The 15,221-nt window shown below is 41.1% G+C and overlaps 1 protein-coding gene across 1 annotated transcript; it reads right to left on the bottom strand.

Moving 5' to 3' along the window:
* Window positions 1–8,944: 8,944 nt before the first annotated feature.
* On the bottom strand, window positions 8,945–10,138 carry LOC112805553 (uncharacterized). Its single transcript, XM_025847922.1, has one exon. It carries the CDS (start codon window positions 10,136–10,138, stop codon window positions 8,945–8,947), a length of 1,194 nt encoding a protein of 397 aa, XP_025703707.1.
* Window positions 10,139–15,221: the final 5,083 nt, after the last annotated feature.

Raw genomic sequence — 15,221 nt, forward strand, 5'->3', positions numbered from 1 at the left:
CCCACGGAAAGCGAAGATGGTATGGTGTATATTGAAATTGAAAAATATGAAGAGGTTGATCAAGAGATGGATTCATTCATCAATGAATTCCTATCCAAAATTAACTCACCTTCCATTGGGCAAGAGGAAGCTCTTGAGGACAACACTAAGCCAAGTGAAAAAGGGGAAAAGGTTGAAATTGAAGAAGCTTGTGAAGAGGTGGAAACAACTAAAGAAGAGCCTAAAGAAGTAGACCTTGCATTGTCTAAGTGTGGGGAAGTCTTCCTTCCCAAGTCACCATACAACACAACATTCAAGTGGGTAAAATTTCTATCCCTAAGCTTTACTTTCTCACTTGAATATGGTTTAATTGAAAATGATGGTCAACTTAGAGCTCTTTGTGGAACTAAAAGCAAAAATGAGTTATGTAGTGGTTGCAAGTTAGGAACTAAGCTCATTAAGGTCAAAGCTTCAAAGTATAGGAACGATGATTGGAAGAATGTCACTTTACAAGGGTATCGAAGGAAGACTTGGTATGTTAAAGAGAATTCTATATGTCAACCACCCAGAAAGAAAAAGTATGAAGAGCAAATTGAAGACGGGTGTGATGATAAGATATGGGATCCCGGTTCGCCAGGTGAAGACCAACTATGGGGACTCATATCTTGGGTAGAACTCTGCCCAAGCTGGATGAAGACGGTTGGAAATTCTGTCAACCAATTGAGGAGCAAAGATCCTTAGAGATTCAAGGATGAGTACAAACGTAAGCCACCATGACAACAAGCATCTCAAAATGTCCAACTTAAGGACTTAAACTAAAAGTGCTAGGTGGGAGACACCCCACCATGGTAAACTCTTTCCAATCTCTTTTAAATTTGCTCAATAAGTGATTTGAGTTACCATTGTAGGTAGATGTTTCACATAAATTTGTTTGTACAATTTAGTTGTTAGCTTAGTCACATGTATATTGTGTTTAGTAGTAGATGAATAATATCAAATTGCATTTTTGTGAATTGTATGATGGTTGATTCAATAAGGAGTTGTGAACAGTATGGAGAGCACCCAGCAAAATTTTTCTAAAAAAAAAAAAACAAACAAAGTGGGGTGGACGCGCGCGCACCATGTACGCACACGCGTCTCTGTGTGGTTGCAACATCGCCCACGTACCCGAGAGTTGGGCCTCTCTTGGGCAAACCTTATGCCCCGAGCCCAACCTGACCCGCGCTGACGCGCACTACGTGCGCGCGCGCCGATCATGAGAACAAGGACATGTACGCGGACGCGCATCTGCCGCGTCCGCGCCGATTTAGTGCTGCAACTTTTTGAGCCAAACCCCAGAGAGTTGAGCCGGCTCTGGGCCAACTTTAGGCCCCTGGCCCAACTCAAACTACACGGACGCGTACTTGTCGCGCGCGCGTCCCTACGTGCTGCCACCACTCTAGGCTTCTGACCCGAGAGTTGGGCATGCCTCAAGCCCACTCTAAGCCTCAAGCCCAACCTTATGTACGCGTGCGCGCACTGTATGCGCACGCGCCCTTGCCTAATCTGCCAACCCACGCTAGAGCACACTGCACGCTCACGCATGAATCTCCATTTTCCCCACTGCGCGCGGACCCGTACATGCCGCGTGCGCGCAGGTCTGATAGCGCAACTTCCTGGCGATTTTCCAGAGAGTTAGGCTTGAGTTGGGCCAACTCTAAGCCCCTAGCCCAACTCCATGCACACGTGCGCAGACTGTACGCGCACGCGTCCTTGCCTATTTTGCTCATCCACGCCTCAGCGCGTTGTACGCGCACGCGTAGGTCCCAAGGTTCCTCAATGGACGCGGACGCGCAAGGTGCGCGCGCGCGTCGATTCAAAAAATGAGATAACCCTAATGCGCGACGCACACTGCGCAGTCGCGCACCCTCTTTCCCCTACCTCCATTTTCTTCTTCTTACTCTCATCTCCCATAACCACCTCCGTTCAGCCACTGCTCCGCCGGCAACCACCGCCACACGGCCACCTTCTCTTCTTCCCCTCTCTTTCTTCCTCATCACCACCTAACCTCTTTCCCTCTCAACTACACAGTTCATACCGGCCGCCGCAGCAACCACCGTCGCCGCCATCACCGCGGCCGCGATCGTCCACCGTCACACGTCTCTCTCTCACTTTCTCTCTCTGCCTCAGTCTCTCACCCTCACCCCTGTCCGTAGCCACCACCGCCTTCGTTCCACCACCCACAGCCGGCTGTTTTCACCGCCACGGTTCACGGCGGTGCAAGTTTCTGTCTCTACTGCCCCTGCCCTATCCTAGTCTCCCTTACCATTCTCAGTTCTTCCCAGCTCCCAGGTTCCTGCTCCATTTCTGTTTGTTTTTCTGTTTTCTTTTAATTGTTCATTTATGCCAATTACTATAATTGCATGTTAGTTAGTTTGAATTCGAATGTTGCATGTTAGGTTAGGTAGAAATAATTGCGGTTAGGTAGCTAGGGCTGGATAGAGGATTCTAGGCCTGATAATTGCTCCGTCTGTGCATATTTGCTGCTTGCTTCCTTGGGTACTGTATGTTGGTTTTGGGTTGCTATTTCATGCGATATGTGTTGCTAAATAATATCTGTTTGCTGCTGTGCGTGATTGATGTTGCCTTCTTGCTATTCGTGCTATTTTGCTATCCGGGAACGTCCAGTTTTAAGCCGGAATGCTGCCCAATTTTCAAGAAAATTTGTTTCATTTTGGTCTTTATTTCAAATTTGGGCATATTTCTGTTTCCTTTTTTGACTCCCCGGATTTGCTTCATTCAATGTGAACATGAACCATAACTTCTCTTTTAATTGCGCATAAATATCATCATATCCCTAACCTACTTTTCTAACTCACTAATTTCTTTAACCATTTACCTTCCACTCCTCTTTAACCTTCTTTAACAATTCTTTTACACTTTGATGATATTATTGCCTTTTGAATAAGAATTGTTGCCTCTAATGAGGATTGCATTCACTTATGTTTTCCTTGTTCACTTTTGCATATTCTTTGCAACATCATGATTTTTTTATTAGCCGACTGTATCCTGAACATGCCCCCTTTGTTACATGCTAAGTGTTTTATATATACTATCATATTTTTTCAGGATGTCGGATAAAGGCAAAGCCATAGCCCCTGCCACCTCTTCTAAGAAAAGAAAGCACTCTACACCCTCTATTCCCTCCGTCTACAAGCATTATGCTAAGAACCCATTAAATGATGAAGAAAAAGAAAATCAACAGTTACCTTCTACCGATCCAGCCAAGTTTTCCAATCTCTACTGTGAGCTTCGATTTTCCAAATATCGAACAACAAAGCTAAATACTGAGAAGAAATTGCTCCTACCTAATGATGTGAGGCGATCAATTACTAGTCGTATCCTTGAGTTGGGCATAGACTTTGTTGACCGGGATTTGGGGGATATCAATATATCTTGGGTCAAGGAATTTTACTGCAACTTCTTCCGTCCGACTTTGGATTCGGTTCAGGTGAGGGGTAGAGAGGTCATGATTACTGAGACTGCTATTGGGGAGGCGTTACAGTGCCGGCATGTCCCTGATGAGCTATGTGCCCATCAGCAGGCCGAGTTGGCCATACACAGCATGACTTTTGATTATGAGGCACTTAGGAGCGTCATTGGGTTACCAGATGCCACATGGGTTATGGATGCAAACAATACTAAACCAAAAGGGATGCTCTTTACTCATCTGACTCGTGAGGCCAAGACTTGGTAGATGATATTCGCATGCTATGTCTTACCCACCACTCACATCTCTGAGATCCCTATGGAGATGCTTCTACTGATTGGGTGTGTCATGGAGGGGAAGGATGTCTCTTTTCCTAGGCTTATCCGGCAATGTATGTAGCGGGCGCATATTCGTGGCCTACTCCCATTTCCTACTTTGGTCACGAGTATGGCGGCCCTAGCTGAGGTACCTTGGTTAGATGATGATGTGCGACCACCACTACCTGATGCAGATGACAGGGAGATTACTATTCCCTGGGGTGGTTGGGTGCATGAGAGGCCCCCTGCTAGACGCCGTTCTAGGGCCAGGGCAGTGGTAGGGACACCTTCACCGTCGGCCCCTACAGCAGCCCCATCTTCTTCTACAGCCGCTGCCCCCTCATCATCTACGGTTCCACCAGCAGCACCTGAGCCTACCTACTTACTGGTCCAACGTCTTTTCCGGTTTTTGGAGCTCGAGAGACGCCATGTCAGACGCCGATTGGATCGGATGGACCAGGCACTTATTTCTCTGGGTGCTGAGTTACCTCCGCTTCCCGACTCTCCGGCCTCCGATGAGCAGGATCATCAGGAGGAGGATGTGGAGGCACCGGTTCAGCAGGATGCTCCTCCAGCTGCCCCAGACACCACAGAGCCACAGCCACAACCAGAGCCAGTTCCACCGCCTCAGACAGTTTCGGCACCTACCGTTGTACCTCCTACTGATCCTCCGGTTTAGCATCGAGGACGATGCTTGATCTTAAGTGTGGGGAGGGCACCGGTAGCATTATTTGGGGACCGGTGAACTTTTCGGCTACTCTACTAGTTACCTTATTTTCGCATATCTTTTGTATACATTTTGATGCATTTTTAGTTTACTTTGGATACTTTTACCGCTTATTTTGGTATTTTGGATTTTAGATATTTTGATGCTATTGGATATTTTTGGATGTTTTAGATGATAGATTTCATTTCATATTTTTTTTATATATGCATTTTTGTTTTTTTTTATGCATTTTTTGCTTATCTTTCTTTTTAGCTTATAGTTGTGATTAGAATTCATACTTTGAATTGTAAACACTTGGTCACCCTTTTTGCATAAGAAATTGGTTTTAAGAGGAAAAGAAAGGGGTGAACTAAGAAAATTTTTGAATTCTTCAATCACAACAATGCCTAGTCAAACATTGAGATTTTTTTCAAGAAATTTGAATATATGGCATTAACCCAATTGATTGAAAGAAAATTTTTAATGGAACTTGCTTGAATCTCATACTTTGTGAAGCATGTATTGAACTAAGAACACAAGCTTGTGAGACTTGAGCTTATTGATATGGTTACATTTTATAACCACTTATCTTCCATTCTTGTGTGAAATTGCTCTCTTTCTATGATTGTAATCCTTAATTTGCTTGATTCTATATGTCCATTTATTTCTTGTATTTATGCATTTATATGATTGAGGCCATTATTTCATTAGCCCACTTACCTAAATAGCCAACCTTTTACTCTCCATTGTTAGCCAATTTTGAGCCTATGCTTAACCAACTTATTCTCAACTTAGCACATTACAAGCCCAAGGCAGAAAACCAATGAAAAGTCCTTGTTGGGATCTTTGATTAGTCTAGGCTAGTGAGAGTGTTTATTATTCAAGGTTGGTGAGGCTTGGGAACATTGGATGCGATAAAAGGGGTAGTACACTTTCATGTTTAGGAATTAGGTACATATTCATGTACTAATTAAATGTATAGACCTTATGCATTGATGTTCTTGTATATAGCTTGAAAGAAAAAAAAAAGAAAAAAAAAGAAAAGGAAAGAAAAAAATTGTATATAAAAAAAAAGGGGAAAGAAAAAAATAATAAAAAGGGGACAAAATGCCCCAAAGTGAAGTTCAATAAAAGGGAATCAATGCATAAGTGTTGTGAATCAAATAAGAATGCATGAATATGTAAGAAAAAGTGAAGAATGGGTAGTTAGAGTAGTTTGAATTTGTATAGGTCATTATATAGTTAGGTGGGGAAGTCTATGCTAATCAAAGATTCAAATCCTAGTCCACTTAACCATAAATGATCCTACCTTGACCCTAACCCCATTACAACCTAAATGAAAGACCTCATGATGAATGTATGCATGCATTGAATAAATGTTGATTGTTAGAAGAAAATTAAATTTTGGAAAGCTTGATTAGAAGAGAATTGAGTGGATTGACCCCTAAACACTTGAGTGAATAGAGCGGATACACGTCCGGTGAGGGTTCAAAAGTTCAACTACATGTATTCACCTATATTATCCATATTCTTGCAAGTTTGAACTCTTTTTGATAATTCAATACAATTGTGGTTTGAACTCAATTCTTATTGACTAGCTCTTGTGCTTATGCATGGCTCTTGGGAATTGATTTGTTTGAACTAAGCATTTCCAATTGCTTTAGATAGTTGCATTTAGATAGGACTCATATAGTTTAGTTGCATTCAATAAATGTCATACCCCTTAGTTCCTTCTTAATTTAGCATGAGGACATGCTAAGGCTTAAGTGTGGGGAGGTTGACAAACCCCAATTTGATGGTTTATTTTGTAACGAATTTAGAGTGTTTTGATAACCTTTTGTCACATTTAGCCTATGAATTAGCATGGTTTTGTTATCTCTCCCATATTTGTGCTTAAGTGTAAAAACATGCTTTTTAAGCCTCATTTGATGAATTCTAGTTCTTCTTTGATTCCATAAGATACCTTGATGTTTTTGCTAGTAATCTCAGGTTGAAAAAGGCTAGGCATGGATCAAAGGAAGCAAGGAAGAAAGCATGCAAGCGGAGAGAAGCACAATAAGCCAAAGAATTGATCTAGGCCATGCACGCGCACGCGCACAAGGCGCTTGCGCGCACATTGCGAAGCAGGCCAGGGACGCGCACGCGTACCGTGCGCGCACGCGCCAATGGTGGCACATGACTTCATTAATACAACACGTGCCTGGCGATTTGAGAGGGTTCTGAACCCATTTTTGGCGCCAATTGCTAAGGGAAAGGAAGAAAAGGATCAAGGATTGAAGGGAAGGCATCATTATCATTGGAGATAGCATAATTAGAGTTAGTTTTAGAGAGAGAAGCTCTCACTTCTCTCTAGAATTAGGATTAGGTTTAGGTTAATCTTTCTTCTTAGATCTAGGTTTAATTCATGCTCTGATTCACTTTTCATTCACCAATTCTTAGTCTTCTCCTCTCTCTCTTTCTAGTTATGTGCTTTAATAATTGTAATTCTTCATTTTGTTTTGGATAGATTGTTGCCCTTTGTTTTCTTTCAATAATGCAATTTGAGGTAATTCATGATAATTGTAATTTCCTTTATTGTTGTTGATTAATTCCTTTCAATAATTGTTGTTAGATTCTATTTTTGTTGTTGATTTACTATGTTTTCTTTTTATGCCTTCCAAGTGTTTGATGAAATGCTTGGTTGGGTTTTAGTGTAGATTTTGTTCCTCTTGGCCTAGGTCGAGTAATTAGTGACTCTTGAGTTATCTAATTCCTTTGTTGATTGATAATTAGAAGTTGCTAATTGATTTGAATGCCTCTAAAGCTAGTCTTTCCTTTAGGAGTTGATTAGGACTTGAGAAATCAAATTGATTCATCCACTTGACTTTCCTTCATGGTTAGAGGTTAACTAAGTGGTAGTAATGAACAATTCTCATCATAATTGAGAAGGATAACTAGGATAGGACTTCTAGTTTTCATCCCTTGCCAAGAGTCTTTTATAGTTGTTAGTTTACTTTCTTGCCATTTATCTTTCATGCTTCATATCAAAATCCCAAAATAACTCACAACCAATCACAAGACACTCTATTGTAATTCCTAGGGAGAACGACCCGAGGTCTAATACTTCAGTTTATAAATTTTAGGGGTTTGTACTAGTGACAAACAACTTTTTGTATGAAAGGATTATTGTTTGGTTTAGAAACTATACTTTACAACGAGATTTCATTAGTAAAATTCTAAACCGTCAAAAAATCTAATCATCAGCCGCCGAAGAGATGCGAACACAATCTCCAAATCGCTAATGAGGTCTTCCGCCTTGGTGGTTTTTACTAGAATGTCGTCTACAGACACTTTCACCGTCTTGCCGATAAGATCACTAAATATCTTGTTCATCAGCCTCTAATATGTAGCTCCTACGTTCTTCAGCCCAAATGGCATCACCTTGTAGCAGTACGTACCTCCTGGCGTTATGAACGCCATCTTCTTTTCATCTGGCTGGTGCATCGGTATCTGGTTTTAGCTAGAGTATGCGTCCAAGAAGCTCAGATACCGGTATCCTACAGCCGCATCAACGAGAGCATCAATGTTGGGGAGGGGAAAAGAATCCTTGGGGCATGCCTTGTTGAGGTCGAAATAGTCCACACATATTCTTCATTTCCTGCTAGGATTCTTAACCCAGACTACATTCGACAACCAGGTCGAGTAGTCCAGTTCCCGGATGAATCCTGCTTCTAACAGGCTGGTCGTTTGTCTGGCTACCTCGTCTGCTCTTTCTTTGGACATTTTTCTCCTCCTTTTTGCCACTGGCTTAGTCTTGGTCTTCACAGCTAGGTGGTGCGACATGATCCGGAGGTCAATCTCCGGCATGTCGGCGGGTGTCCAGCCGAAAAGGTCGACGTTTGCCCTGATCATCTCTACCAACATCTCTTTTAAGTCATGAGGAATGTGAACTTTCCTTCCGAGTCGCCGACCCTGAATTTCTCAAGGTCTCCTTCGGGTTTCGGCCTGGGTTTATCGTCAACTCGTGCGTCTAGGTCGGCCAAGTAGACCCTGGATGCTTCTTTGGATTTCTTCTTCAAGGAGAGACTGGCGTTGTCGCAAGCAACCTACGTTTCCAAATCTCCCCTGATAGATCCAATTGACCCATCGTCAGAAACAAACTTCATCACCAGTAGCTTAGTACAAATCACTGCTCTGAACTCATTGATGGTTTTCCTACCCAGGATGATTTTGTAGGCCCTGAAGTCCCTTAGGACAACGAACTCCGCCATTACCGACCTCTTCTCTCGTCTCCTCCTATTAAGATCGGTAGAGAAACTATCCTATTAGGCTTTATAAATTTGTCGCCCAAGCCAACCACACCGTGTTGGTGGGTTCTTAGGTCAGAGGCCCAGAAGCTTAGAGCGTCAAAAACATTACGAAACAGGATGTTCGAATTGGCCCCCGTGTCCACGAGGATTCGCCTGACCAGCCCAGTCCCTACTCTTGCCGTGATCACCAAAGGAGGGTTCTCTGGCAACTCGTCAAACCATTGGTCTTCTGGACCAAATGCCATTGACCGAAATCTCCTGGGGAAGTCATGGGGTTATATGATGACACTACTAAGACTTTGCCGTCCTTTCTGCATGCCAATTTCGACCTAGGAGCCACGTCTTTCCCAACCACAACGTTCACGATGGTGAGGCCACATTTATTGTCCTCCTTGGATTCTTGTCTCTGTCTCACGGCGCGGCTCTTGTTATTGCCAGTTCTATCGCGATCTCGCCTTCTGGGCTCTCTGATGAGGTGGGAGAATTCTGACAACTTACCTTCCTGGATTTCCTGCTCCAGAGCATCTTTTAGTTCGAAATAGTCTTGGGTCCTGTGGCCGTAGCCCTTGTGGTAGTCGCAATAGAGGTTTTTGTTCCCTCCTGTCCTATCCTTGAGTTGTAGGGGCTTCGAAAAGATGCCTTTGTCGGTAATCTGTTGATAGACTTCAACGATTGGGGCTGTCAAGGGGGTGTAGTTGGTAAACTTCCCTACCCAAGGGAACGGCTTGAAGGTTTTAGCTGGAGCTCCATCCTTAGAGTGTTCCCTTGGCCTTTCTCTGTTTTCGGCCAGACGAGTATGGTTATAGGTGGGTTGTCGTTTGTTGGCTGCCACAACCTGGCTAACCACTTCATTGTTGATATATTCCGTAGCAACATTTTCGATTTCTTGCATTGTCCACATGGGCTTTGTGGTAAGGTATTTCCTGAAATCCTCATTCAGCAACCCGTTCGTTAAGCACAAACTGGCCACCGAGTCGGTTAAGCCGTCAATCTCCAAGCGCTCATCATTGAACCTATCCAGGTACTTCCTGGTTGATTCGCCGCTTCTTTGTGTCACCCCGAGCAAGTTGATCGGGTGCTTCGCTTTAGCAATACGTGTGGTAAACTGAGCTAGGAAAGCGTGGGTGATGTCTACGAAGGTCGTAACGGAGCCTTGGGGGAGGGCACTGAACCAACGTATTGCCGGGCCCGCCAAGATAACGGGGAATGCATGACATCTCACTTCATTGCATACCCCTTCTAGATTCATCCTGGCCTCGAAAGCCATCAGATGCTCTTGAGGGTCTTGGGTCCCATCATACCTCATGTTCGTTGGCTTATCGAAGTGCTTTGGTAGCCGGACCTCGAGGATAGAATGATGGAAGGAGGTTACCCCCATGATTACGGGACGTTGGATTCTCCTTGCTCTTTCTTGCTGTCTTCTCGGTTCTCCTCCGTGGTTTGTCACATCGGAGGTCGGGTGTAAATCAGGGGATCTTGCCGTCTTCTTGACGCCTCCCTGCTTTCCCCTTAGCTTTCTGATTCTGGTTGGGAGTTCGGGCTGCGTTTGGAATGACTTCTTTGGGACTTTTGCACCGACTCCTATGGGGACCGCTCCCTTCCCTTTCAGGAGACCGGCAGCGGTCCTGTCCACCAGCTGGTTGGTAACGCTCCTGACTTGCTAGCTCACGTACCAAGTTTTTTACCCTGTGGCGCAACTCCTACATAATTCTGGTGTTGTCACTGCCTATTCCTCTAAAAGGATGCATTTTCTAAGAGTGCTAGGGCGGCTCGGGTCACCGCGGGGGTGACCTTATGCGCTCGTGGGGGAAGCCACAGGGGCTATCCTACTGATTCGGGGTGCCATTTCTCCCCCGCGTGGTTTGGCTCCGTCGTCCGCCTCCATAGGACCCAACAGAAAGTCCATTTAGGCCAGATCCCCACAAATGGTGCCAATGTCTGGTTGCTCGGGTTCTGGATGAGTCTATGACATTTTCTAGGTGTGAAGGTGAGAATCGGCCTGGATCTAGGTCTGGAAAGCTAAACGTGCAGACTGATGACCTCTCGAGCTCTTTGTGAAGTAAGGAGGGAGCCATCTGCAATGAAACTCCGACGCTTGATGGTGTGGAAGATGATCCAACACAAAACTCACCGACAAGTGTACCGGATCGTATCAAGTAGTAATAACTCACTTAGAGTGATGTCGATCCTATAGGGATTGAAGGATTGAGCAATTTTAGTTTAGTAGTTGATTTAGTCAAGCAAACAAGAGTTGATTTGAGTGATTTGTAATTGACAGAAGCTAAATTGCATAAATTGTAAAAGGAGAGGGGAGCATTACAGTAAATTAAAGAGAACAGAAAGTAAAAGTGCTGAATCTTAAAGAACAAGTAAAGTAAATAACAGAAATTTAGAGTGCAAGAAATGTAAATTGCAGAAGCTTGGAGTGCAAGAAATGTAAATTGCTTAAATAATAAAGGGATCAGGGAGCTGGGATTGCAGAATTTAAACAAAGAAAAGTAAATTGCAACAAGTAGAAGAGTAGAAGATGACTTGAATTGAAACAGATCTTAAACAGAAAAGTAAATTAGCTTGAAGAAGCCTTCAGCAGATGAACTAAAATGAAAATACAGATCTCAGGGTTCAAGAGACTAGAAAACCAAGTCTAGATCTCACTGCCTTCCTTGATCCAACTCAAAGAACAATTGCAAACAAATTAAAGATCAAAACAGTAAAGAAACTTGAATTCAAATCACCAAATCTTGAATTTTGCAGAGAAAGGAACAAAGAGATCTCAAGGTGAGATTGAGACAAAATTTCCTCAATTCTCAACACCCAAGACTCAAGCTAAGTGTGCAGAAAAGGAAAATAAGAAAAACCAGAGGAAGAGAACTCAATTCTCCTTGCCAAGTCAAGCCAAATTTCAAAGAAAATCAAAATTCAAAACAAAAGCAAACTCCAAATTCAAAAAGTCTAAAAATGATCAAAAGAAAAGTAAAAAAAGGTAAAAGTCCTTTCTAAGTCTAACTGACATCTATTTATACACTTCCTATTTTGGATTTCGGAATTTGGGTGGGCTTTCAAATTTGGTGAAGAAATGAATTAAATTGGATTTTTGATGAATTTTTGCCCCATGGAAGTTGCTCCCAGGGCAAGGCTCGGGTGTCACCAAGAGCCGAGCTTGGTGCCTTCCTTGCCAAATTGTTGCGCGCCTGATAAACCACTATTTTATTGTTTATATTGTGTTTAATTGAATGGTTTTTATCAAGCCTTTGCACACTTATTCATACTATTTGCATGGTTTTACAATTCCTTCCCAGAATTTGTGCTATGTTTGAAAACATGCTTCTTTGGGCTTTAAATTTGCTATGTGTAAACCTCTCTTATTACTATTTGATGCTGTAATATGTGTATTAAGTGTTTTTAGAGATTACAGGGCAGGAATGGCTCAGAGGATGGAAAGGAAGCATGCAAAAGTGGAAGGAATACAAGAAGTTGAAGGAACTGCTAAAGCTGTCCAGCCTGACCTCTTGATACTAAATTGACCATAACTTGAGCTACAAAAGTTCAAATGATGCAGTTCTAGTTGCGTTGGAAAGATAACATCCGGGGCTTCACAACGATATATAATTTGCCATAGCGGCCCCGAAGTTAGGTGACGCGAACGCGTGGATGACGCGCCCACATTGCATCTGCGAATTTCAATCCATGCAAACGCGTGGACGACGCCTCCGCATCACTTTCTCACGACCTGTACGTACCAAAAAACACTGGGGGCGATTTTTGGGCTATTTCTGACACATTTTTCGTCCCAGAAAGCATAAATTAGAGGCTATAAAGTGGGAAAATCTATTCATTCATCATATACTTCATATCAGATCATAATTCACTTTTCATAATTTTAGATGTAGTTTTTAGAAAGAGAGGTTCTCTCCTCTCTCTCTTAGGATTTAGGATTAGAATTTCTATTAGGATTAGGATTTATTACTTTTTCATCACAGGTTCAATGTTCCTTTACTTCAATTTTCTTCTACTTTTATTCATTCTATTATTTTATTTTAGTTTGCCAAATTGGCTTATGAACTTTTCATGTTTGGATTTTCTTAACTAATGCAATTTGAGGTATTTTTAGATATATGATTTTAATTTAGCTTTCTACATTCTTGGCTTTGGTTGATTAATTGGTAACTCTTGAGTTGTCAAACTTATCGTGATTGATAATAATATCTTTGCTAATTGATTTAGATTCCTATAATCTAGTCTTTCTTCAGGAGTTGACTAGGACTTTAGGTGTTAGATTGATTAGTCCACTTGACTTACCTTCATAGTTAGAGGTTGACTTAGTGGGAGCAAATAAACAATTCTCATCACCATTGATAAGGATAACTAGGATAGGACTTCCAGTTTTCATATCTTGCCAAGAGTTTTATTAGCTATTGATTTATTAATTCCTGCAATTTATTTCTCTTGTTCAAACCTTTTTAAAACCCAAAAATATATCTTTTTACATAACCAATAATAAATCATACTTCCCTGCAATTCCTTGAGAAGATGACCCGAGGTTTGAATACTTCGATTTATAAATTTTATTGGGTTTGTTACTTGTGACAACCAAACGTTTGTACGAAAGGTTTTTCTGTTGGTTTTTCTTCCCCATATCTAAATCTTTTCTTTCCCTCTTATTTCTTTCTTCCTCCTTTCTTACTTTCTTTTTCTTTTTCATTGGTGTTAAAATTCTCTTCTTCAACTATTGCATCTTTTCTTGAATTATTCTGGTGCTTCATGACTTGTTTTATTCTAATTGGGTATTATTCATAAGTCAATGCTAATTTTTATAATATTGATATTCCTTTTGCATTGATATACACTTACACTATCTTGCATTACCCACACTCTCTTTCCCATTGTTGCATCTTTTGCACTATTGATATGCCATTTGCTTCCACTATTTTCTCACTTGCATGTTGTAGCTACCATGTAATTGAGACCTTTATTATTTGGCATTAATACCCATATTTTATTTATGTTCTTATCTTTATTTTTGGGTTACTTTCCTTCCTTTTTCTCTTTTTTCAGGATGGCCACCACGAAGAGAGAGAAAAAGCTTCTTAATGGGGAGACAAGCAAGTCAATCTGCACAATCTATAGAGAAAGATATCAGTTGGAGCAGCCCGTCCACTTGTACATCTTAGCATGCACCGAAGACGGTGCAATCTTTAAGTGTGGGGAGGTCGATACCGATCTCCACAGGTTAGTTATTCTCTTTTCAACACCAATATTCTATTTTCTTTGTTTGTTCATTGTTGCATTGCATAATAGATTGCATGTGTAGTTGATTGTTTGCATTTAAGTACTACTTGGTTGAAAAATAATAAGTTTCTTTTTAAGACCCTATTTTTGAAAATTTTCACTAATTTAAATTTAAAAAAATTAAAATTTTCTATGTATTAAATTTGTTTGAAGTTGTATTTGGAACATAATTTAAAAAGCTAAGAACACACAACCCATAAGATTTTGAGCTTAATTGCATGGTTACATTATTTAAATATTTTATTCTTGTGTGTTTTCTTCTCTATGATTGCAATCTTTACTTTGTTCCATTCTGTATGTCCATTATTTAGTATATTTACATGCTTGCATATGATTGAGGCCATCATTTGTTTAGCTCACTTATCCCAAATAAGCCTACCCTTTAAATTACCTTTGTTAGCCACTTTAAGCTTTTTAATCCCCATTTGTTTAATATTTTACCACATCACTAGCTTTAAGCAGAAAAACAAATTAAATATCCCAATTGAATCTTTGGTTAGATTAAGATAGAGGTTGTGCATCAACTAAGTGTGGGAAAACTGTGGGAACATGGGTTAATAAGGGAATGTATCATGTTTCTAATTTTGAATATTGGAAATTTTGGGTACCTACTCATGTAAAACAGAAAATAAAAAAATTTCATATGCATTGATATGTTATTTTAGTTTTTATGTCTCTATAAAAAAAAGAGAGAGAAAAAAAAGAAAAATATATATATAATATAAATAAATAAATAAGGGGACAAAATTACCCCAATGTTAAGTTAATAAAAGATCAATGCATATGTGACACAAATTAAAAGAAAAGTTGATACATGAGTATGTGATATAAAAGTGGGAATTATGGGTAGCTAGGCATGATTTTAGAAGTTATATAGAATGTATGTATGTTAGGTGATAGCTCAAGTTACTCAGAGATTCAATTTATAGCACACTTAGCCATACATATATCCTCACCCTTATCTTGGCCCCATTACAACCTTGAAAAGACCTCATGATGTGTGCATGGGTATACTAAATATTTGTTGATTGGTTAGATGAAGAACAAAGTTTAGAAAGCATGATTAGGGAAGAATAGAGTGATTGACCCTAGACACTTGAGTGATTAGAGTGATATACACTACCAGTGAGGGTTCAATGCTTGATTATGTGCTCCCTGCTTTCATGAGCTAT

The sequence above is a fragment of the Arachis hypogaea genome, chromosome 6 (genome assembly GCF_003086295.3).
Source record: "Arachis hypogaea cultivar Tifrunner chromosome 6, arahy.Tifrunner.gnm2.J5K5, whole genome shotgun sequence".
Taxonomy (NCBI): Eukaryota; Viridiplantae; Streptophyta; class Magnoliopsida; order Fabales; family Fabaceae; genus Arachis; species Arachis hypogaea.